Source organism: Thermobia domestica, chromosome 5 (genome assembly GCF_964235325.1).
Source record: "Thermobia domestica chromosome 5, izTheDome1.hap1.1, whole genome shotgun sequence".
Classification (NCBI taxonomy): domain Eukaryota; kingdom Metazoa; phylum Arthropoda; class Insecta; order Zygentoma; family Lepismatidae; genus Thermobia; species Thermobia domestica.
In genome coordinates this window covers 112,477,268-112,503,073 of record NC_137458.1, presented here as the reverse complement: position 1 = coordinate 112,503,073, position 25,806 = coordinate 112,477,268, and the positions used below count along the sequence as shown (strand labels likewise).

General features: G+C 35.6%; 1 protein-coding gene across 1 annotated transcript in view; it reads left to right on the top strand.

The window, feature by feature from the left end:
* Positions 1-8,240: 8,240 nt before the first annotated feature.
* The window catches only part of Alg7 (Alg7 dolichyl-phosphate N-acetylglucosaminephosphotransferase), a 109,978-nt gene continuing 92,412 nt past the window's right edge, over positions 8,241-25,806 (top strand). Inside the window, exons 1-3 of the mRNA XM_081758879.1 lie at positions 8,241-8,650; positions 14,336-14,450; positions 24,565-24,778. Of these exons, the coding sequence (XP_081615005.1) occupies positions 8,478-8,650; positions 14,336-14,450; positions 24,565-24,778 (502 nt within the window). The 5' untranslated portion in view covers positions 8,241-8,477. The remainder of the gene's footprint in view (positions 8,651-14,335; positions 14,451-24,564; positions 24,779-25,806) is intronic.

Below are 25,806 nucleotides of genomic sequence, written 5' to 3'. Positions count from 1 at the left end.
AATATTGTTTCTTCACAATTACCAGATTTAAAGGATGAACAAATGTACATCAAAATTTAAGAGAAATACATTTATGTCCTATGAAAAGAGAATGTAGTTATAAAACGTCATCTAAGAAAATAAATTGGTATACGAATAGTAGGTATTTTTTACCCATAAGGGATAAACAGGACCATCCAGTGTAACAAAAAGGTACATTAAAATTTCAGGGTCGGATTTCATACGGGTAGACAAGCAAAAAGTTCATGTGACCATATGTTGGGAAACGCATCGTTACAGAGTTACGGCCATTGAGCAGCCTTATGGTGTGAAATAGTCACATTGTGGTCGCTCCTTAATATGACTCAATTTAAACCATAATAACTCAACCCGTAATTAAGCTAGGAATATAATTTGGCATCTATGTATTATTGAAGGACGACGATTTCCGCCGATATGTATTTTATGTATGTGAAGGGTACCATGGTGAACGGGGAAAGGTAATTACGTGTTTTTTTATCAGGATTTTGGGGTTGGCATTCCTTCCCCTTGGGAGTACACTCATTAAATGCATGTCAGCGGAAAGCTTCATCCTTCAGAAATACATTGCTACCAAAATTATCTTCCTATCTTAATTAGAGTTTGATATATTGAGGTTTAAATTGTCACATTAAGGGGCGACCAGAATGCGACTATTTCACACCATCAGGCGACTCAATGCGCGTAACTCTGTAACGATGCATTTCCCGACATATGGTCATATGAACTTTTTTGCTTGTCTACCCATAACGAATCCACCCCTGAAATTTGCCGTACCTTTTTGTTACAGTCTATATATTTATCTCTCTCTCTCTCTCTCTCTCTCTCTCTCTCTCTCTCTCTCTCTCTCTCTCTCTCTCTCTCTCTCTCTCTCTCTCTCTCTCTCTCTCTCTCTCTCTATATATATATATATATATATATATATATATATATATATATATATATATATATATATATATATATATATATTCCCAAATTTAATGGGTGGTCCTATGTACACTCATGTCCAAAATTATTGTCGCGCCTGTCTAAATATGTTGTAGGAATATAATTTGATAACGAATTCGTCCGGTATTTGTCTGGTGACAAATATAATAATAATAATAATAATAATAATAATAATAATAATAATAATAATAATAATAATAATAATAATAATAATAATAATAATAATAATAATAATAATAATAATAATAATTTTATTGTCCTTGAACCAATTATTTCAATAGACAACGTCAAAATATACATCAAAATTACAATATGTTAACTTTCACATTTAATTTGCGTAAAGTATTCATCTAATGAATAAAATGGCCTTTCTAATAGCCAATTGTATAATTTATGTTTAAACACATTCATGAGACTTGAAGATAATTCACTTGGTAACCCATTATACAATTTTATGCCTAGTACATCATAGTTATTCTTCGACTTATTGAGTCTCTTATATGGTACATCTATGAGGTTATTGTACCTTGTATTGTACGAATGCAAGTTGTATCTGTACTGTAATTCAGGTAGTCTGTTTTTCACAAACAATATATATATAAAGTTATCACAGTTAATATTCTCAAATTTCTAAATAAAGGTTTATAATGCACTGTTTGATGCGAATTTGTCATAATTCTAATTACTTTTTTCTTTATTAATAGGATATCATTGTAGAGCATTTCCCCAAAAGAGTATACCGTATGAGAGAATACTTTGAAAGAATGCAAAATATGCAGTTCTTACGTAACCATCCGATACATAATGTTTCAGTCTTTTCAGAAGGTAGACAACTCTAGATAATTTACTAGCCATATACTGAATATGTGGTTCCCATGATAATCTACTATCGACATAAATACCCAGGAATTTTACACTATTTGTGATGTTAATATTTGGAACTTCTCTCAAGCCGAATAACATGTGTTGTCTTTTACTTCTAGTGAGATGAACACAATTAGCTTCAAACCACTTACTTGCTTCAGTTAAAACGCTATTTGGGAAGTGTACAAGGTTATCTACATCATGGTTTATGTTCACAAAAGTGGAGTCATCAGCATACGATATTGATTGAGTTTGTACACAACTTGGTAGATCATTGATCATTATGATAAACAACAGTGGACCAAGCACCGACCCTTGAGGAACGTCACACTTTAGACTTTTCATTTGAGACTGTATACCGTTTGTAAAGACAACTTGCTTTCGGTCTTCCAAATATGTTTTAATTAAGGTCAGTCCAGTGCCATTTATGCCATAACTAGTTAATTTATTCAACAGTAGACTGTGGTCTACGCAGTCAAAAGCTTTGCTCAGATCACAAAATGTAGCATGAGCAAAGAACTTATTTCCAAAAACTTGCGTAACCTCTCTCATCAGCACGTCAAGAGTGTTAACTGTTAATAGGACTGCCCTAAAACCAAATTGAGATTTACTTATTAAGTTATACTCATTAAAAATTTACTTACCTGAGAATACATAGCTGCCTGTATTATTTTTGAGAAAATAGGGACTAGAGAAATTGGTCGGTAACTACTTGGATCACTCTTATCTCCTTTTTTATAGGTTGAAACTACTTTACTTACTTTGAGCACACTTGGAAAACATCCCTCAATTAAGCATTTATTGATACAAAAAGTGAGGGGAAATAATATATGATCTATTACTTTTTTAATTATATTACTTGATAAATCATATATGTCAATACTTTCAGAATACTTCATTTTGTTGACTATATCGTGTATTTCATTAGGAGTTACACTTACAAAATTAAATATATAATTGGTATGCTGTACACGGTTTGGTATAGTGGTATTTGACCCTGGTGTAGTTGAGCATGCTACATTGCTACGTATTCTGACAACAGATTCAATAAAAATATTTAATTCATTGGATGTTATAGGAATTGTTTTTTCTTATTCTCGTTTGCAACAGAATTTATTACCTTCCATGCGGCTTTACATTTATTACTTGATGCCTCAATGTTGTTCATGATGTGTGTTTTCTTAGCTGTAATTATAGCAAGTTTGTATTCCTTCTTAGCACTTATATATGCATCATTTTTTGTTTTAGACTTTACATTATTATATCGATTATATAGTATCATTAGTGTACATTTCATATTAGCCAATTTTGGAGTATACCATTCCATTTTGTTTTTTCTGTTTCCCTTTCTATTGTTTTTAGTAATAACTTTACATTTCATTTTTGGAATTTGAGTTAAAAATATGAACGAATACATCAAGAAAACGTTTGAATACCTCATTGGCTGATAGTGTGTTTCCATAAACATTGCTTGAGCCGCCCAGGTAATCGACCCAATTTACATAAGATAAGGGAGTTTTAAAATTTAACAGTTTATCTTCAGTTAATGGCCTAGAGGTAACACAACTTACGTCCGTAATATTGTGAGTTTCGAAATTCTTCTTATCTATCTTAAGTAAAACCAAATTATGATCGGAAAAGGCAAAGCCTATAACTGTACTAGTAGCATAAGCTCTATTACTATTTGTTATCATGTTATCTAAGCATGCAGTACCCCTCGTGGGCTTACTATTTATGCAATAAAAGTTAAATTGTCTTAAAAGATTTTTGAATTCAGTGACTGTCTGTTTATTAGCTGTTACATCAAACTCTGCATTAAGGTCTCCTCCAATAATAATCTTATAGTTATTAAAATTAGGCTTGCTAAGATAATTCAATAAATTTTCAAGTTTGTCTAAATATTTAAAGGGGTCCCTATTAGGGGACCTATACTAAGATACTATAATTAGTTTTATATCACCAATGACGATTCCTGAAAATTCAAAGTTCATAACAAAGGTGCTCAAGATTTAACGAAATACAATTTCTTCTAATCTCGGTACTTAAATATATAGCTACGCCTCCTCGTATGTAACGCTTTCTACAGTAACTATTTACAAAGTGAAAATTATCCAGTCTGTTAAATTTAATATTATCTTCGTGACACCAAAGTTCAGACAAACAGATAACATCGATATTATTCTCATTGGCCTAAATGAGGACCAAAGTTTTCATATCAAGACCTTGTATATTAATATATCCTATACTATAATTGTAGTTATCTCTTAAACCTAATATACTCCTGGGCACATTAGATTTACTATTCACAATAGGGTGTACCATTTTTGCCCGATCGACCTCTGTTACTACTACCCGTTTTTTGGGAGTACCGGTGTAACCCTACCTAATGTACTTTTGCAAAAATCTTGGTTTAGGATTATTTCTACTATTTTATTACATACATAGGATTTACACAAACTATTTAAATGCAGACCATGAGTTGTATGAAAATGACTACCAATTTTACTTATATCTACAAACTTCACATTAGTATAGTGTTGTGCAAAGGATGGAGAGTTCTTGATTCGCACTGTCAACCTCATTATTAACACATAACTAACTTGGTAAATCATAACGATGTGGAACAGAAAGAACCACCACACTTGTATTCTGAAGTTCTATCAATCTACGCTTAAGAGACAACCTCGGTTCATTCGTTTCGTTTTTTGCCACATGATTTGTTCCTGCCATCAAGACCACGACATCATTTGCACCCATATTTGAACACATTCTCTTGCAATTTGCAGTTACCGCCATAAATTTTGCGCCCGGTTTAAAACACCAGTAGCATTAAATCCTCTTAACAATTCCGTGACAATATTTCTGCCTTGGCTATCAGCGAACAGTTGTATTTTAGGTTTCTTTTGACAGTTATTACTTACTACACCTCCACACATTTCATAATTATAAATTATGTTTCTACTAAGTCCATCCTGCTCCCTGCTAACCTCGTTTGGTTTCGGAACTGTAACTATATCATGCACGTCTACGGCTTCTTGTAGTAAATTAAACCTATTTTAAATCGAGAAAGGAGAAATGTAATTATATTGCTGGGTTTTGCATGTGTTCTTTTTAGAGGCAGTCTCTCACATTCTATGGCCATTATTTGTGTCCGAATATCCATTCATATGTATAATTATCAGTAGGCCTTGTTCTACTATGTTCTTTAAGTTTGTCGCTTTCAACTTGCAATTTTTGCAAGTCCTATTGTAAAAGTGTTATAATCTCCAGCAGGAATTTCCTATCGGAATGTTTACAGTCATTTGTTTCATCTTGATAGACTTTATCCTTCACCCTATTGACATCATTACTGATACAAATGGGACACCACTATTCCGTATTTTCATCTGGAAGGTTATTTTCCATTATTTTAACACATTTAAAATGATTCCACTTACCACATAAATCACACAGTATTCCATTTCTCACTGTTTTACCACACTTTGTACAAATCACAAATCACTCGATTCTTTTTAGGAGCTCTTAAGGACGTGACTTCTTTATTAGGCGCCATCTTCGTATATTTTTACAAGAAGACAGCTATAGATATGCGACAATCATTTTGGACATGAGTGTACCTCTCCCAAACTTCGAAAGGAAGTATCATTGTACCCATGTCCAGGAATGCATTTAGCTAGCTGAGTAGAGGAAACAGGCAAAATTGCATTGGCTAAAAAATCTGAACGATATAACTAAACCTACACAAAATTTTATTAACATCAGGTGGGAAACTTTTAAAGCTTTTTAAACTAATAAACGCAGGGGCGAGTGCATATTACCGCTGTTACCGGCGGTAACGGTAAAATAATTACAATCTCTAAATTTCATTATCAACATGGGAAAATGTTTACATTTTCTCTTTTTCTTTTCTTCTGTTTAAAGTTTGGACAGCATATGCCGCATTTTCAATATAAACGAGCGCAATGTGCCAACGCCAAATAGGAACATATTGTTTGTTAATACCATAGATTTCACAGGTAACGCGAATCCCGATAGCGGTCATTCACTCCAGAAGCTCCCTTCAGTGTGCCAGCTAGAAGCATCCTGCGCTCTCGTATTTGCACTTTCGGAATGGCCCTTCATGTTACCGCTCAGCTGAATGGATCAAGAAAAAATAGGAACGATCCCTGACAAAACAAGGTGAATCGAGAATTTCATCAGCGTGTTCATTCTGTTATACTCTTTCGTTTGCTTCCCCATTCCAATGGTGGAAACAGCTGTAATTCCTGTATTCATGCGGTTATTTCATTGTGCTTACAGTATACAATTTTCAACAAATAAAAACAGCAAGTATTTCATAGTAATAGCATTAACTACCTGTTATTGCGAGAATGTTATACAATCTAAGACAAATATACCGTAAGTAGCAGGTATTTCATAGTAATAGCATTAAATACCTGCTACTGCAAGACCGTATGTTCCGAAATGCGTTACTTATATGTTAACATATACTGTATATATATATCTTCCGCCCGACTTTATGATATGTTAATACGTTATCTTTGAATATAAATAAATCAGCAACAGAAAATAAGAATTTATTCCATAGGATATTTTAACAAATTTAATACAGGTTTACTTAGATTCAAAATGAAGTTTCTCATTGACTGCTAATTCGAGCGTATGAGATTTTTAAAAATTAAGAGTTTATTGCTGCTTAAATGAAAGACATTGTCAGCCTCTAAAGAGTATCATGAAATGTGCAGAAGTACCTATCGATGTAATACATTGTGCTGTAGGGAACTATTCCAAGGGCAATGGGGAATAGTAACGATAATTAAAGAGAAGTAGAGATGTTTTCCGCGCTCTTTCCAATTCGAGTACCTATTATTATTTTAGGATTTATGCTAATTAAGTTGAATATATTTTGTTTTTAATTTAGTATAGGATACTTTCGATTCAAAAATGTCCAAGTGTAGCTGCTAGACTATTTGTTAAATCTGCACTTTGATGTATTGAAAAAGGACTGTCCAATTGTCTTCAGTGCTTTGTGGGTGTCATAGTGTTAGTAGTAGTAGTAAGTATGGCAATAATTCAGAAAAAAAACGAACTATCCTCGGTGACATTGACTGTCCTATAGAAAGCATCACGAAACGTTATTTTGGTGTGCGTTCGTTTGCGGTTAAAAGTAAAATAATATGCGGAGAAAGACCAACACCACATATATACAATTTAAAATTAAAAACGACTGGGAGTTATGAACATTTTAACATACAATGGCATGCCGAATACCGATGGCTGTGCTCGTGTGTAAAGCTAATTTACTCTGTCATGACTTTTTACTTTTGTAAGGACAAGAATATATGGCGTTCTCATGGCGTTCTCATAGAAAACATTAGTCATGTGAAGTTATGAAAATTCCAAATAATACATTGTATCTACGTGTTCCTTGGCTACATTCGGGAAAACAAGAATTGACTTTTCAACTCTTTAAATCCATAATGGAAAGCACAGACGAATAGGATTCTGAAACCAGAGTTTGTGTAGCAGAATATAATTAAAACCTTCAAAGTTTTAATTTTAATTTCCTAATGTCTATATTTCGAAATCGTTGGTACGCTGAAAGAAAAAAAGTGAACACTAATTTTTCTGATATTGAAACTAGAACTAGAGTTATTAGTTACTACTGAGTTATTACTAGAACTAGAGTTATTACTGAAACTAGAGTTATTCGTAGTATCAACAACCGGTAACAATCCTCAAAGGGCCACGTAACGCCACTGAATAAACGCGATTTTTCGAAAGCTAAAATTCATGAACTTGAAGATAATAAAAAAAATAAAAACATTTGGAACATATATAAGGGTATCAACGAATTTATGTACAGGCTATCAGCCTTATACAATATTAAAACTAGAGAGTTAGTAAAGAGGTAGGGTCATATTTACTTCTTGAAGTTAGTTTTAAACACTTATGTGAATTCAACATCACAACACAGTGGAAATACGGATTCGTTATATTACTCCAACCATCATTATCATCCAAGAAGGATAGTTGTTGACGATGGTTTAACTATCAACATTTTAGTCCCCCCCATCTCCAGAAGAAAGGATGAAATTATGCTCTATTTCGCCAAGATGGTAAATGCGTGTGAACTACGCTAGATTTAGCACCAAGATCTAAATATGGCTTCGATGGACATAATGGGAACCTTAGTGATTTATAATATTCTCTTATTTTCAGAATTCTGCTCCCTACTGAACGATATTTTTACAGTTGTTATTTTTTTTCCCCTTTCTTGAAAGACTATTTTCCCGCACAGTATCAAGTTGGGGAAAATACAATTTCAAGTAAGCATACAAACTTCGTATCTTGACTCGTTGGCAACATTGTAACATAAAACAAGAGAGAAAGTGATGTTGATAGAAACAGCTGAAGGTTCATTTGCGCAACAGGAAATAATTACGAATACATATAGTCGTCGTGCCGGGTCCACAGCTGTATTTGATGTGGGCGCTGATGCAATTCATTGGTATACGTTTGTTTATGGAGAAGCGGCAATTAGCACATGTGACAGAAGATAATTTTGCACTATGTTATGAGTTTGTGAAATGTTTTAGTCGATTTGTGTATAATTCATAGTTTTCATGAGATATAAAACTTTTTAAATGGTTTGTTTGTGTGAAGTCATTGCAAAGATGAGCTTACCGATTTGTGTAAATATTGCAATGTCCATTGCAGCATATTATTTGACTGTAAGAATGATACCAAAGTTGAGAGAGATGTTTATAAAGGCTAATCTTTATGGTGTGGACTTAAACAAAAATAGTGGAGTTAAAATGTAAGTAACATTTTTTTTTTAAACCAAAAAGTGTTAATTGAAATCACAACAGCTTACAAATGTTATTTCGATGAGTTCACTGTTATTAAGGCATTTATTCCAAAGTTGGTCGTCCTCCTAGTTTTTGGTTAAAAGCGTAATAATTGGTTCCTTTGTATACCAAAGTTTAATATTTAATTCGAATAGTATTGCCGAGCAAGCTTTAGCGAGTGAAGGCGGGTTAAAGCCTCACAGGGCACGTTTTTTTTTTTTGTCTTGAAAACTGAAGTGTTTTCAAAACAACTGAAGTGTTTTCAAAACTAGAAACAAATTGACGTTTGGAGAAGCACGTGGTACACTGTTGCCACTTCGTGCGCGTCGTGATTCATTCAGCTGGAACTGTCCTGTGAGGGCAAGGTTCTAGATTACTTCCCCTTCTCATTCAGCAGTAATAAAGACAGAAAACAACGTGCCCTGCGGGGCTCTAACCCGCCTTCACTCGCTGACGCTCGCTTGGCAATACAGTTAAATTAAATGTATAAACTTTAGTACAGAAGGAAACCAACCCAGCTACTAACCTACATGGGGGACCAGTAATCTAGAACCTTCCCGGTCTGTTGCCAAGGAAACCCTCCACCCACCGTTGCTAAAATAATGCATGATTCGACCCTCACTGAGTGACCGCAATAACTATGTGACGTAAATTCCCTTCTTCGAAACACATCTGCACGTGGTTTTGAGCTGTCAGTTTGTTTCTAGTTTTGAAATCACTTTAAATGAGAAGGGGAATCTGTGTTCTAGGACCTTGCCGCCATGTTGGTTATATTATCGTTACATTGACAAGTATAACTTTCTTCTCGTTTCTTTACAGTTGTTTGCTTACTGCATTTTCTACAATCCATTTTTAGATTTATTAAGCCATGACTTTTACTTACTTTTAATAGATTTTTCTGATTATCACCAGCCATGTTTACAAAACAAATGCTTATGAAGTAACCTTGCGCCAAGTAGTTCCCTCCGCTTACCAAATAGTTCCATGTTTAGAACCGCTTATATAAGAAAGAAAATAAAAAAACACAACTTTCACTCTCCTTATACATTATCAAGCACACAAACAAGCAAATTATTAATTTCTTTCCGATAAATTTCCAAAATTTTGCTAGAAACGGACGACCAACTTTTGAACTTAACCCGTTTAAATATAGAAACGTGATGGGGTAGATCGAGAATATGGAATCTAAAACTTGGAAACTATTGGAAAAATTGTTACTTGACAAACACAAGTTCTACGGACTTTAATTAGGCGACGCATCCAATTGGCATAATAAGATGGAAGTAACATTGTTGTGTCAGTATTATGAATTCTCCCATAAGAGAAACACTGCTCTAGTGTACACAGGTACCTTACTCAGTTATCCACATGTAACTTGCTCCTCATTAAATGAGGCTGAGCTCTTACTCCTTCGGCACCCTGTTCTTGTGTTCTACCGGCCTGTTTTCGTTTCTTTATCCCCCATACTTCTCATTGGGGTACAAAACAAATCTGCGGCTGATATTTAGTATTTCTTCCGATCTTGCACGTGTAAGATCTCCAGAGTTAGTTACTTCACAGAATATAGCTGAGCGAGCGAAGGGGGCTAGAAGCCCCGCAGGGCCCGTTTCCTCCTCCCCCCACTTTTATCACAATTCAGACAAAGAAAAGGTACTCAATTCTGGAGGCACGAAACGAATTGGGGGAGGTGCTCGATGCCATCCCAAATCTCCTCTTACAAGGGAACTTAGTAAAATATGGAGTCGTTAATACAGCAAGAGCGATGCAAATTGGGAATAGTAAACCAACCAGATACTACTGATATAGGTAAATGTTTAGTAATGGGGGGCCAACACTAATGAAGACAAAAGACACCGTGCATTGCGGGGCTCTAACTCGCCTTTATTCGCCAAATGATGTTAATCTAACCTAATCGAATGTGAATAGAATATCGCAAAAAGGTCTGTTAAAAACCTGACCTCCTAAAGTTAAACAGTAGCCCTAATATATATAAACTGCTTTTGTTTTAACAAAATCGACTCTTAGTATCTAATAATCATGTTTCATAAGTAACGTTGCATTTTTCAGTATGGGCTGACTTTAAGAGGGCATAAGCTAGCGTTAGTAGGGATGCTCATAAAGGAAGACAAATGTGTAAGACACGTGCATCAACCTGTTGTACATTGTCAAAGATACATATTCGTACTTTATATGAGCCTCATAGTATGGGCAAATTATATTCTGCTAATAAATTAAATATTAAATTAAATTTAACGTTTTACCCGTAGAAAGCTAATTTTTTATAGCAAATCTTACATGAGATTGTATTTCTGGAAAACAAAATAATGAATTAGGACGCAATATTGGTATTGTACTGTATATAAAGTAATTTGAAACAATATTTGAGGTATATTTACCGATTTTGTAACTTTAAAATGTTCAGAATATCAGTGAAATCAAGTTTCTTAGGTAGAAACAGTAAATTTCTTGAATACGAAAATTATAAATCAATGTCAACTGGAAATTGTACCCGTGTCGGTTATATAATATGATCATACCCACGTATTTCTTCGTACATAGTTGTATTACTGCATTTACACGACATTGAACCGATGTTTTTGGCTTTGCATTTCTTCTGCTTGTGCCAGGTGTAACTAGAATTGAAATTCCAGTATGCTATTTCTTAGAGTTTTTTTTTTCTTTGCTTCCGCAGGGACAGTATCAACGTTTACTTAGTTTTCATTATCACATTTACTTCAACACCACTTTCTTATGGCATTGACATACAGAGATTCCATATTTAAGGAATTAAAGGCATACACGTACAAATATTAACCTAGCCTAACCCTACCTACTTATCTAAAGTTAATTAATTTGAAAAGAATTCGTGCATTTAGCACCTTCGCATTGCAAAGGATTCCCTGCAAGGAAATTAGGCAGTAGAAACTTGGATTTGGAAAGTAACAATTGCTGGATACAAGGGTTTAATTTTATAAGTAAAATTAATGATATGACGCGAATACAGTGAACTGATGAATCGACTAAGAAATAATTAATACTGCGAAGGAAAATTTTTTAAGCGTGCTGATTCAAATTTTTGTTTCTCTAACTACTTAACGAAATTACGAAAATTAAACCTGGTATATGTTAATCAAAGCAGTGCTACATATTGCAAAATATATTACAGCTGTTGAACGTATTGTGCATTGTTCGAAATTAATCTCCTTCTAAACGATAATATGCACACAACATGTGCGTGGGTATGCCCTACATACTAAGTGGGAAAACACGTTAGAAAACACATATTTCACTGAAAGACACAACTAAGTTTAATAAAACTGACGCAGTTTGCTAGTGTGTTCGCGATAATTTAAGGGTTATTTATCCGGAATAAATACCATCGAAAATTACTACCACACACATTTTCTATAAAGATCAACAATGTCTCGTGGCATTAAACAAAACATACATTACCATAATCGAACTTTCGAACGGCTTCCGTTCCAATTTCGATTGATCCTCAAGTCTGTACTCTGCATTCTCCAAAACTTTCTTTTCGACTTAATCTCTAGACTGCATTGACGCTGGACGGACGCTATCAACTTTACCTACCGTCGATGGCAGTCCTGATAGAAATAAATTCTTGAACCCTGCTCTGGTCCGTGCAACGTCATGGTTCGTTTAAAAAAAAAAAAAAAAAAAAAAAAAGAAAAAAAAATCCGTCCAGTGCCTCATTATGTAGCACCAAGGACGTAGAAGAACTTCAGAAGTTTCAATGTGCAGGGACAAAGGCGTCCTTCATCGATGTGTAACTTTAGTCTTTAGATATACGGTAATTATTTCTCATTAACTATTATTCAGTATAACACTATTCATATACAATAACTGTACTGTAGATATATAACATAATACTCTATCTATCTATTAAAATGCTACAGTACGAATTAAGAGCGACCGAGCTCTAACCTATAACCTTAGCTTTCAGACCTTTGATTTACGGTTATTTGTGATTTCACGTTTATAACAAAGACAAATATTTTTGAAAGAGTGTACTTTAAATAAATTACCTAAAGAAATATCTTTCAGAAAATTTTTATACTTTTAAATTATTGTTCGAAGGCCTTTGCCTTTAATAAGCCTTCTCCGCAATAAATGCAAATGACTTGTGCTGCCATCTTTGGAGCTCTTTTAAACTACATTTATATGTTTGTGGCCAATCCTTTCGACAAATAGATCTCTGAAACTACAGGCTCTAGGAAGATGACGTTTTCACTGATCGATTGCAAATTTCATGTAGATTGTTCAGTTCTAATTAAATATTTAAAAATTATGGACACTATTTCTTAATTACATTTTTGCGGGTACATTAAAAGTGTTGAAAAAAAAAACTAAAGCATCACATCCTAAGCATTATACATTCCAACATCACACTGTTGTATATAGGGGTTGTATATGTCTCAGGCGTGTTTCATGCCCAAATAATAATGGAAAAGGAAGGATAACCATTTCTTCAGTCTAAGATGAACCTTTTTTTTGGGGGGGGGGGAGTGTTTTGCCCAACGAACACCATATATAACTGACATTATAATTAATTGTGTGTGTAATGTATTTGCTTATTACATACTGCATGCAAGAAGAAAGAAAACACTGGTCATACATGAATTAGAAACTCTAACCGGAAGCAGGCTCAAATCTTGCAAACGGTGCGAGATATTCAGAAAAATAATCGAAAAACGTCTCACCTTTATGATACCCCTTGGCTTTTTATTAATCTATACGTCTTTCACTTGTGTCTGTAAAGGGACATGTACAGATGTTGTAAGGAATGAGAAGGATATTTGTGCTCATATGCGAATGATGCGCTGTGTAGAGAGCGCAGGTTCAGCTAGTATGAAGGTGTATAATTTCAATGACATTTGACATTTCGACGTACAATTTTCACATCTGACAATGAATAAACTTTATAACCCGCCGAAAGTAATGGGTTGGAAGGAGTAACCGTCGGTCGGAAGGGTGTTTACCGGTGGTTGCAACTTCACAATAAATCATGTAAATTTCGTAATAATCCATTGAATATAACCTGATGAAGAATGTTCATTAAGACCACCATTTTACAAAACAGCGGATGTCATTTTTTTCTCTCTTATTTTTATGGTTCTAATTTTGCAAAGACATAAAGTACTTCATTATATTTGTCACAGTAACAGCTTTCAGATGGTAAAAATTTGAAGACGTGAGACAGAGTTTAGGCATTAGCGAATTTTTAGTTAAGTTTAGATTGTGTTTTCCTTTCCTGTAGCGTTTATTTTCTGTTATTATCTACCCAAACCACGACCTGACCACAAGTTAATTCGTCATTGCATTTCAGCACATTATACAAAATTGGTTTTATTTTTTTCTTAACTGTTTTTACAAGACTTCAGTCTTGAAACGTAAATGCTTTTGAAAAGCGAACTCACCAGTACATATTAAACAAGCTATTTACGAGCATTTGCACCTAACACAAATAAAATGAACTCAAAGCGCTTGTGTTAATCTCTTTATTATATTGAGAGACAAAGAACAACAATAGAAGTTTATGAAATTCTTCCTGTACGTCAATTCATGTAGTTATATTTATGGCTTTGGATGGATTATGATTATGATCATCACCGATACCTTTCTTTTTTTTTCAGACCTGAGGCAACAGGGGTAATCACAGGATGCATATTCTTAATAATGTTGTTTTTATTTATACCAGTACCATTTGGCCAGTACATAATGAAGAATAAAGATTTTCCTCATGATGAGGTAAGTATTCTGTTTTAGTAGTTGGTATTTGAGCTATCAGTAACGAGATGGTTTAGTACTTTTGCGTTTGGTGTGGAAGACTCTATTTAATTGTATGTATTTTAGATCTGGTTGAGCTTATAGACTCATGTCATTTAGCCATGGTGCTAAAAAGGATTGTTAAATTTCAAACTGTTATCTGATGTTTAGTTTCCCTTTAGGCAGAATCATTTTAAAGACGCAATGTTAAAGAAATATGAGTTGTAGATACAGGTATACATGTTCTATTCAGAATAAGAATGAGAACTTGAGGCCGCGGTGGCTGTGGTAGATCGCTCACCTGTGGTGCATGGGATCCCTCGTTCGATGACAAATCGAGTTAAGCGGGTTTTGTAATAGACGAAGACAATATGTATGGGTTTTCTCGGGCCTTCTTCTTTCCTTTATATTTTGTTGATTATACCATTTCGTTCCTAGAGATGCAAAAAAAGCCGGCTTTTTGAAAAAATAAAAAAAAAAACTAGAATTTTGGAAATTTTGGCTTTTTTCATTTTCATAATTTTTCTACCTAAATAGCTTTGTTATAGTATATTCTATACTTAGATAAGAATCCCATGACGTAAATGCCATATTTCGCTCTGAAATTCATCATCAAGATGGATGGAGCATATGTTTTACGAATTAAAGCTAACATGAAGAATGTAGTATTTGAGGGCAATTTTAGAGGCTATTTAACTTTATTTTAACTTTTGAGTTATCGACATTTTTTCTTCTCTAGATCATTTTAGTTTGTCATCCGTGTTTCATTTCTAACAGCTTAGTACTCTAGCTTCTAGCGCAAAAATTAAACTTATCTTTTCCTATATATCCGTCAAGCGTACGTTTTTCAATATATCTGTCAAACTGTACTTCCACATTTCTGTTATACTGTAGCTGTGCAACGATTTAGCAATAATTTTCCAGATATAACCTTGAATGCTGATTTATACAAATAATCAGTAGCGCATTTAGAAAAGTACTTTGGGAGGGGTTTCTCTGATTGTTTCGTTTTCTAAAATGTCCTAATTTTATTTGGGAGGAGCTTGAAGTTTATGAGTACAGGCATAACTAATATTTCGTTTCGTTTATATATTTAGCGATAATCTTCTGGATACAACCTTGAAGATCGTTTTATACTGAGAATCAGTGGCGGATTTAGAAAAGTATTTTGGGAGGGGTTTTTCTTACTAATGTTTAGTTTTTCTAAACATTCATAATTTTATTTGACGGGAGCTTAAAGTTTATGAGTAAAGGCATAACTAAAAGATATTTCGTTTGTTTTAGACATTCCGTAATTTTGGGGAACAGGCTTCAGTCTGAAAGACCGCCCCCTACTTTCGCAAAACCGTCACTGCTGGTAATTAGTAATAATGATTTAAAAACAATAAGAAAGGAAGTCAGCCAACTCACAGTACACGCACTATTTCTACTTCACACATGGAATGAAGAAAAGCTTTGTCAGAATGATCGAATGCTAGGTTGAATCCCGGACTTCTCGATAGAAGCGCAAAAGCTCCACTCAGTCATGTTTGTTGTGCAGTCGTATTTATCTTAAATATATTCCGTAGTCCTTTTTTTGTTTGGTGGTGGGGGTGGAAGGGAGAGAGTTTCATAATGATATGAAGGGTGTGAGCCAAGAACATGGTAACCAACAAATTTTCAATTGCTGAGTTATGCAGCACCAGATAGACAGCAACGCATACCGCTTCGTTTAATCCTTCATGTGTAGTCTTATGTGAAAAAAATCAGCTTTCCGACTTTCAAAATGGATTGTGCAGCAGAAAATCTCTATTTTCTAAAAAATAGTAAAATTGTGGGTTACCATGTTCTTGCCTTACACCCTTCATATGTTGAATCCCTCTTGTTAAAAATTCAGAAAACTTGAGGACAGACTAAACCATGATGGTGGTTATATAAAACTGTAGAGTTTCAAGAATATACAGAACCAAAAGCTCTAAATGTGCAGCTTTTAAGTGTATCATATAAATCTAAGTATTTCTCTTATATTTTATTTTAATTTTATTTTGTTCCAAAAAGAGGGTATGGAATATTTTGAAGTAAAAATACTACATAGAATTTTGCTAGTTATTTGTCTATTTCTGTAAAGAAGTATTTACTTTTAGGGTTCGCTGGTTTACACCAGCTATAATTTTCTTTCTTTTTTAAAAAAATAAACAACTGGTTTAAACCAAAAAATAAAAAGAACGAAAAATGCGAATCGTGTGAACTTCATGGTGACGTTTCCACACATCAAACCATTTGCATTAGTTTTATTTCCTTTTCACCTTTTAATCAAGGTGTCCCATGTTCAATTCTCGTTCGAACCACAACCCTTCTTTCATGCGTAAACAAAGTAGCGGTTCGGATGTCACTTTAAGCGAAAGTCTTCTCCTTGATAACCTCGGTATTACGTAAGAATGTTAAGCCTGAACATACGAAACGAAACCAAATTGTATATTTCTGCATACCTGAATGCCTGTTGTTTTATAAAGAAGCCAAGGTTGCTTAAATATATTGATAGAAATTGGTAAAATTTATCGATTGCCTACGTAGCTTCCAACATTGGCTTGGATTGGACTTTCAATGATATGTACGTACTAAATGTGTAATTTAATACCTCAGTTTTAGTGTACTGATTATGATACGTTGATCCTTAAATTTTACATACAAAACAATAACAGGATTTTTCCGTTATTGTTTTACGTTTAAAGTAATGACGGGACTTTCCCGATGGCTAGGGCGGGAGTTACCCAATTTCAGAAATTTGCTGACTGGACTTCTTTAAAGCTTATGTGACCTCTTCCAGCATAACCCCGTTGTTGCCAAGGCGAAACAAACTTATTTGTCAATATGTAATATAAATACATAAAGCAAAATATCTAAACCCTAAAAAACTGATTTAACCCCCCCCCCCAAAAAAAACGGGTTTTTGGCATTTTCAAAAACAGCCATGGTTTTGGCAACCCTGCTTATTTTTGTATATAGGAGGTTAACAAATCTTGTTATATACATTGGTTAATCCTTTGAAATTCATAATGTAAATATGTTGAGAAGTAAAATTGTTTGAAATATCTTTTCAAAATTCATGGTTTATTTTCGAGGTTTTATATTATTATCGGTATCAACCACTAATTAAATGACTTTTTGTGTTATAGAGAAGCGAAACAAAATCTGCTTTATCAATTTAAAGCAGAATTTTGAAAAAAGCCCAAAATTTCCCAAGCAAAAAAGCGAAGCAGAAAAAAACGAGTTTTTTTTTTAAAAAAGCCGTTTTTTTTTCCGAGCCCTTGCATCTCTATTCTTTCCTCCGTATCATGATAGCTTCCCTTAGCCTCGATTCATAATTTAGGGACTAGGCTTTATTCGGTATAGTTATTCCGGTATAGTTTTTTTTTTTTTAAATAATTCTGTCACTTCTTAAAAATAGCTATTTGTTGAGGGTGTAACATAAGTTTAAGCAGTTTGGTTTACCAATCAAAAGTCATGTATATATTTACCCTATCTGTTTATGTCCGTCCGTCCAAGGAACGAAGAATCTCAAGATCTACTGGTAGACCCGTATTTAGGTAAGTGCTATTCTATGCTCGAGCACAGGGCGACAGATTTTAGGGGGCGGCAAAATTTTGGATTTTTTAAATGAAATGAAATCGTTAAGTTTTACGTCCCGCTTATGGCGGCGAGATAAGAGACGGTGATAATGAGGATGAATGAATTGGTGGAATGAAGAAAGTGGGAAGAAACGGGAGAACTCCGAGAAAACCTACGAATACGGTGTTTGTCCACCACAAAGTTCACTTGGCGGGGGCTGGGATCGAACTCGGGACCCCAGGCACTAGAGGTGAACGCTCTACCATTGAGCTCCCGCGGTCCTCAGGATTCACAATAAAGTAATATTTAAAACTAGCAGCTCGCAGAGTCCAGCGCAAGCGCGAAAATATATGATAATGTGTTTAATTCGCTCTAATTACAATAGTTGCTAATTAGCTAGCTTATCTGATTCTTAAAAAAAGTCATCCCCTTCCACCCCCACCCAAAGAGGGTGAGGATGGACTTGAACATCATGGAAACTGATACCATTAAAATCAGCGAACACGAAAACTATGAATTCAACACTAATATATGTCGTTTTTGATTCTTTTAAAATCCCCCCCCCCCTCTTGGGTATTAGAGTATGACCTTGAAGTTGAATTGGATTAAAACTGTTACTATTCATCTCAGCGCCCCCAAAAACTATGGATTCAACTCTAATATTGGTCGTGTGGACTTTGTGGTGGACAAACACAGTGCTCGTTGGTTTTCTCGGGGTTCTCCAGTTTCCTCCCACTTTCTTCATTTCACTCATCTCTCATCATCACCGTCTCCTTTAGCCTAACCGGCATAACCGTGGGACGTTAAACTTAAACATTTCATTTCATTTTTCATTTCTAATATTGGTCGTTTTCGAGGGGGTGGCAAATTATTTAGAGCACAGGGGCGCACAATATATACATACGGGCCTTCTACTTGGATAAATCACCGTCAGTTTTGGCTAAGGTGTGTAGAGGGTCAGAAGTTAGTATTCGAGTTTGTTGATCCAGGTGATATTCAAACCGGGAGCGGAAGAAATCAACCATTTTCTGTTCTAATATTGGTCAGCGTAGATGACAAACGGTAATAGTTAGCGAGAAGCGGTTTCCTACAATCTATTCAGCATCCCAAGAATATATTTCATTTCCAGCTTGAACTCTCTACTAACAAGGGAAGTTTGGGAGAAAGTACTTGCCTGCAGGTTAACTAAGCATGCCATTTGAAAGACCAATTCATGTGATTACAACAAGTTAATACATATCCTGTACGGTTGAGAACTTTTCGCGAGATTCAACGTTAAATACACGATTGCGCCTCCTAGCGACCTACCGTTATTTTCCAGTTTTCTCTTTCATAGCGAAACCTGATGCTTTGAACTAGCTACTGCTTGATCACTGGGATCCATTCACAAACAAATTGTCCATTGCAGGTTGGATGACGGATAACAAAGACGTAATGGTTGAGAATATACCAAAGAGCTGCACACGATTGTACAACCATTTGATGTACGTTTGGATTGCGACCAATCAAAGATTATGGCAGGAGATTTGTACATAGTATGAAACTTCTTCATCCGGACGTTATGATGTACCAACGAAACGATCAAATAATGTTCGTGCCCATGCTAGTGAATCAGTTCTGATCACCGTGATACATTGAATTGTTTCAGTTCGTGTTCCACAGGACAGGTTGCCTTACAAATTGTATACTTTTTGAATCACTTATCGAATTTGCTTTTCGCTTTGGTTATGTAAACTGTTCCCTTGACCGATGCAACGGAATCGCCCATATAAAATGTTTATAGTGCAAGAAAGTCTTTTGCCTGCGCCATTTCATCATAGGACAGAAGAACAACAGTGATCAATTTTTATCTCTAACTAGAGTGACCATAAAATTTTCAGCTGAAAGCGGGAAAGTTCTGGCTTTTTAAAAGTCATGAGAAATGAGAAACAGGTCAATGCGTAAATTAGTTCCTGTTTACCTTAGCAATACCTAATACATTTATACTGTATATAAGCTATAAAATATAATCTTGCAGTGTTCCCAACACCCTCGCCCGCCAGGTGCCAAGCCGCCAGTATTTCTCGCCATGTCCGTAAGAAATTTGGTGTTAATAAATTCCGCGTTTAAATTTCTTCTCCCTACATACAATTTACTTTAAAGATGTAAGAATGAATATGAAAATTAGATATTAAATGGCAAAAAGGGAAAAGAATATGGCTTTGATTGCTACTGGTGTAGAATTAGGAACCCTGGACTTAGGTTTACCTTTGTTATTATCAGCGCCCTTATATCAAAGCTCCCCCTCCTCTTTCTCTGTTACAGGGTGGGGTCAAGTAATTCGATACTTCTGGAAAAGGAAAGACACATTGAATAAAGATATTGGATTTGTTATTTACTTCTTTCACTTGCATAAAACGGGACAAATACTATTTTTTTCATCTATTGACAGAACGGCCTGGATTGTCCCGATCAAAACTGGACGTATGGTCGCACTATCTCTAACCTATCCTTATTGTGAACAGTATAATGACTGATTTTAACTAAAAAGCCCGTTAGTTATTGCGAAACATTTTTTTTTAAACCTCCGATATATTTCAATTTGTTTGTCAATATTCGTTGCTAATAATGATGTACTTAACGCGTTTAAATGCGCAATTTTTTTCATATAAACTTCCAAGTTGAATCTCTCGAACAGTTCTAAACCGTACAAGAATTTTATTAGCTTCTTGTAATGAGCAGGAATTAGTCCTTCAAGTGACATGTTTAGTTTCTCTGCAGGCGAGTACTTTCTCCCGAACTTCCCTTGTAAGACCAGAAGTGGTAGAAATCCAGTACAACTTCCGATTTCATTGTTTATCTACTTATAACAAATATGATGGGAGAGCGAAAAGCGTTTTATTTATTTATTTTTGTTATTCGATTTACCGACCTAAGAATAAGTACCATCTTTTCTCTTTCTTGAAGAGGCAGAAATCAACCACTCCCAGTTTTAACGTTGATTGCTGAGACAGTAGAAATGGTAATATGGTAGATAAGATAGTAAGAGGCGTTTTTCTGCAATCAATTAAGTATCGCAAAATTATATTCCATGTCTGCTCTAAATCTCCTTACTAATACCAGAAGGTTTGAGTATCAAGTGAGGGGATATCACTTCATTCAAACGAAACTCGTTCATATGGCGAACAAGTAACTTTTTTTTTTTTTTTTTTTGTAACATAAATTGAAGAATTTTAGTGGAAATTACTGTCTTTATGGACGTATAAGATGCATTCCATTTTCTGCATCAGTATTGAAGAAACCTATTTTCACTGCGTATTATAAAGATTTTCTTGTAATACAAAGTACTGTATCTGCTAAGAATAATAATTTGAGGTCTTTCCTAGTTTCGATATCATTTTAAAATGAAGCAGTCTAAAATACAGCATTAAACAAAAGTTAGCCAAGGATTATAATATTATGATAAAAAGAAAAACCGCAAATGAAATAACCCCATGACTGCTCGATAAATGTTATGTGATTGTTTATGCCAATGGTACGATAAGATCATAGGGTATTTATATTTTAAAATTTGTGCTTGGTAAGGAAGCTTAAATTTTATATATATATATATATATATATATATATATATATATATATATATATATATATTTACACGTTTTTGTATATTTATTAACAAAATATTTTTGATAACTTATGATTCACCACACCAGAGTGTAGCTAACGAGAGAGCGAGATTTACAGTACGGTATTAATAAACAAAGCAAAAGTTCTGTTGACAGTGTTCATTACCGTGACAACTACTAGTTCCACTCAGTTAATTTTTCAGATATATTTACCAAAATGATCAGCAAACAAAACTTATTTTAATTAGGCTATATACAAAGAGTAGAAAATTGATAAACAAGGGATGAATAGCGGTTGCCAAGTGTGACGAACTCTAGTATAAGTGAGTCAAATGCGGGCCGGTGATTGCCACATTTTTAAAAATGAAATTGCATGTCATTAACTCACGAAATTGCACGTAGATATATAATATGACATGAGAGACAGACATGTTCAATCACTCAGAATGAGAAAAGCTGGTAATAATAATAAGCCAATTATTTATCCCATAGCTCATGTATTAACAAATTATTGGAACAAATTGAAGTAAAGGAACAAGATTGAACATATTTATATGTTTTTTATATTCATATATTTAATATTATATATAGTTTAATATTGTATATAATTATACTTATATAGAGCTTTATATATTGTTATATTTAATAGTTTATACTTTTAGTATAAATATCTATGCTCTAAGATATCTCTTTCAGTTAGTGTCTGATGAAGACAACATTAAGTTGTCGAAGCCATTACACTGTAATTTAGTTTTTAATAAACAAGGGCATATACTCTGGTCAGAAGTGTTTATTATTTCTTTAGTGAGTTCCAAAGTCGTAATGGATAGAGTTGCCACTTTACGTATGTTCAACATCTCCCCGTAACCGTATCTGGCGACGATAATGATGATACCTTGCAGGAGACTTTCTCTGCATTGGCGATAGAACTCGGTATGTGCCTTGCAAGAGATTTCAGGGTACGTAATTGCCAGATGTCATCATTACACTTAGCTAATGTTTGTCTCATCCAATGTGAGGACAATTTTCTATTTTGACCCCGACAAGTGTTTTTTTACAGTTTGGGGCAGTTCATCTAAAGTTCAGCATTGCGGCACGTGAGGAGGTTGTGAACCAGCTCCTAGTTACAAACCGTAGGCTACGCCAGGAATTAAATAAATGGGTGACACGATGTGCGCCAGATGTAATCTCTGGACTACCACCACCATGTAATCTGTTAGATTTTCCTGTCTTGCCAGTCGACGAATTCCACAAAGAACCTCAGGCGACAACTTTATTTGTAACTTTAAACGGTTTTCTTTGGTTGTCAAATGTTTCTACCTGAGTTCCATTTATGTTTGCCTGGTCACATTTTTTCTGTGGTAACTCCGATGGTTAGAGTATTTTTCGGACACTGCTTCATTATTCGGTTGTACGAAGATCGTGCATTGAAAAGAGCCATGATGTACTTTTCCATTCCAGTAGTGGTTCACTCTCAACTGTGTTTCACTAACAACATGATACTCTGACACCTACAAAACGTAGAGCTAATGCAACACAGCTGGCTGCAGAACACAGTTATCATCTGGGACATTAAAGATGGAGTGTTCTACCGCTACGTATTTCACAACTCAAATGACATGCTGCAGCCTGTCGGCCTAATTTAATAGGCTGGTTCTGGTTACCACTCAGCCCGTGATTCTCCCGTCATTGGACTGCTCTAGTCCTCGTGCTGAAGTGCACCTTCGAAGGTTGCCCCTCGACCTCTTAAGCTTGTAATTTCCTATTGCTAGCGGGAGTGGGATACGCCTACACGCGGCCAGACCGAAGAACAGTTAACCTACTGGTCGAGGCAACCTTGCTAGCGAGTGAAGGTCTACCATGGTGTGCAGGCATGTTGTCGGAGTGTTTTAACGCTGGCTTATCTCCCGCCAGTACAAGTACCAGCTACCGTATCCCATGATTTGATCACAGCCCGCCAGAGTCCAACCTAATGTGAGAACCCCAGGCGAGCCCGGCCCTGCGTAACTCTATCGTACTATAGCGACAACTTTCTGTGTAAGAGTACTTCGAAATACTCCCATTTCTCATCCCGGTTCAAATGGTATGTGTAAAGTCACCATTTGGGTTTGATGCTATCCGTTATCCTAGAAAGATTTCTCCCTTCCTCTGGGATCAGAAACATTTACCCAGATCCCTGGAATCGGCACCTGTCGCCATTCGGTCTCTCTTTAAGCAGTAAATTAAACCTCCTGGTCGGATCGTCAAGCAATTCGGAATATCCTCTATTTACGGTAGAGTTACACCGTACATTACCAGAGCCAGTGACTGATGTAGGCTGCATAGCTTTAAAGATATGGTCATTTGAGAGAGGTCGGCACTCGTAGCAGGCTCGTCCATGCAATACGGGTCTTTCTCTCTCTCTTTTACGTGTTGAGGTATCACCGGCACGTTGAAAAATCTGACATCTCCTTCCAGACCCTATGGTACGTGGAAGTCGCCATGTAGAGAAGAGCCGTGACCATCGCTCTCTTCCAGTGGGGATTCTCGATGGACTTCCTCTCGTTTTACAATGTAGAGGTATCACGTACATTATCAGACTCAATGGCATGTGTTAGTTGATTGGGAGTGCGGTTTCCCTTCGTTCCCTGGTATAGTTGATTATCTGAGATAATCTGTTTCTACAATCATAATTCGACGAGAATTGCATAACCCCAACATCCGCGGTCAGGTTACAATTTAAAAAGCTTTGGTTACCGCCGCCAACGCGATGGCGTGGAAAAGATGCTAATTTAGAATGTATTAATAATATCATTATTTGCTTGTACACGTAAAATAATCATAATAAATAAATAAATAAAATGTAAACTAGATTATTAATTTTTAAAAATAGTCTTAAGTGTTTTATGTAATGTATTTTTCAGTTTGTGGAAATGATTGCATCAATGTTATCCATTTGCTGTATGCTGCTGCTAGGGTTTGCCGATGATGTTTTGGATCTTAGGTGGCGACATAAACTGTTACTTCCTACTATAGCATCTTTACCTCTGTTGATGGTGTATTACGTCAATTTTAATTCGACAACAGTTATAGTGCCTAAACCTTTAAGGCCGTGGTGCGGATTTGCTGTTGATTTAGGTAAGGTTTCAATGGGATTTCATGGTTATAGTCTGTGAACACACAGTACACTGCTGTTAGTGAAAAGTGCAACATCAAGAATGAATAACGAGAATGTGTCCAAACTCACATGATTTGTACAGGAGGATATGGCGTTAGAACAATTAGAATTTCAATAGGATGGCGCATGAGTGATCCCAGCATCGTCGTTGGTTCGGTGCTGTAAGTAGTACCGCAAGAGAGTGGTTTACGCAGCACTCAGGTTGTGAATCGTAAACAAGCGACCTGGAAGCGTGTGAGAAACCGTCACTATGCTTGGCTGATCTCATAGAGTAATACAAACAGATGATTGGATTTGAGCGGGGCTGTATTTTAGGTCTACGGGAAAATTTCTGTAAACGCAAAGTTGGTGTGCATACAAGGCATTCTACCATGACAGCGACACATATGTGGAAACAATGGACAGAAAAGAACCTTATGCAGTAACGATTAAGTAGTGAAACGCGGAATCTAACCATACCATTGGATGACAGATGTTCAAATGGTCGTAACGGGCCTTGCACCGTCGTTCAAGATTTTGCAGTTCTTGTTCTTTGTAATGAGTGTTAGCTCAACGCTGGAGTACGATAACAAGTGTGGACTTACCTGTGTCGACGGTTCGATAGCGTCTGCTGAACGCTGTACTGGCCGTATGCATGCCTTTCCGTCGGTTCAGAATGACAAATACCTCTTTCTACCATATGCGCGTGAACACCGTCACTAGCATACGGTGTGGAATATCGTAGTGTTTTTGGACGATCTCTATTTATTCTGTTCGTAGGTGATGGCTAGTAAGACGCTAGGCTCTGTCGTGATGAGTGCATTGTTCAGCGTGATAACGGCCGAACACGGGTAATTGTATGGCATGCCATTGGGTACAATACGTACTTTCGACAGCTACACGTTGAGAGCAGCTTCAACAATGACTGCTGCATCAGGAAATTTGGCGCCTGAAGTCATATTCTTCTGTCAGACAGTTCCGCACGCCGTATTTCAATAGGACAATGCGA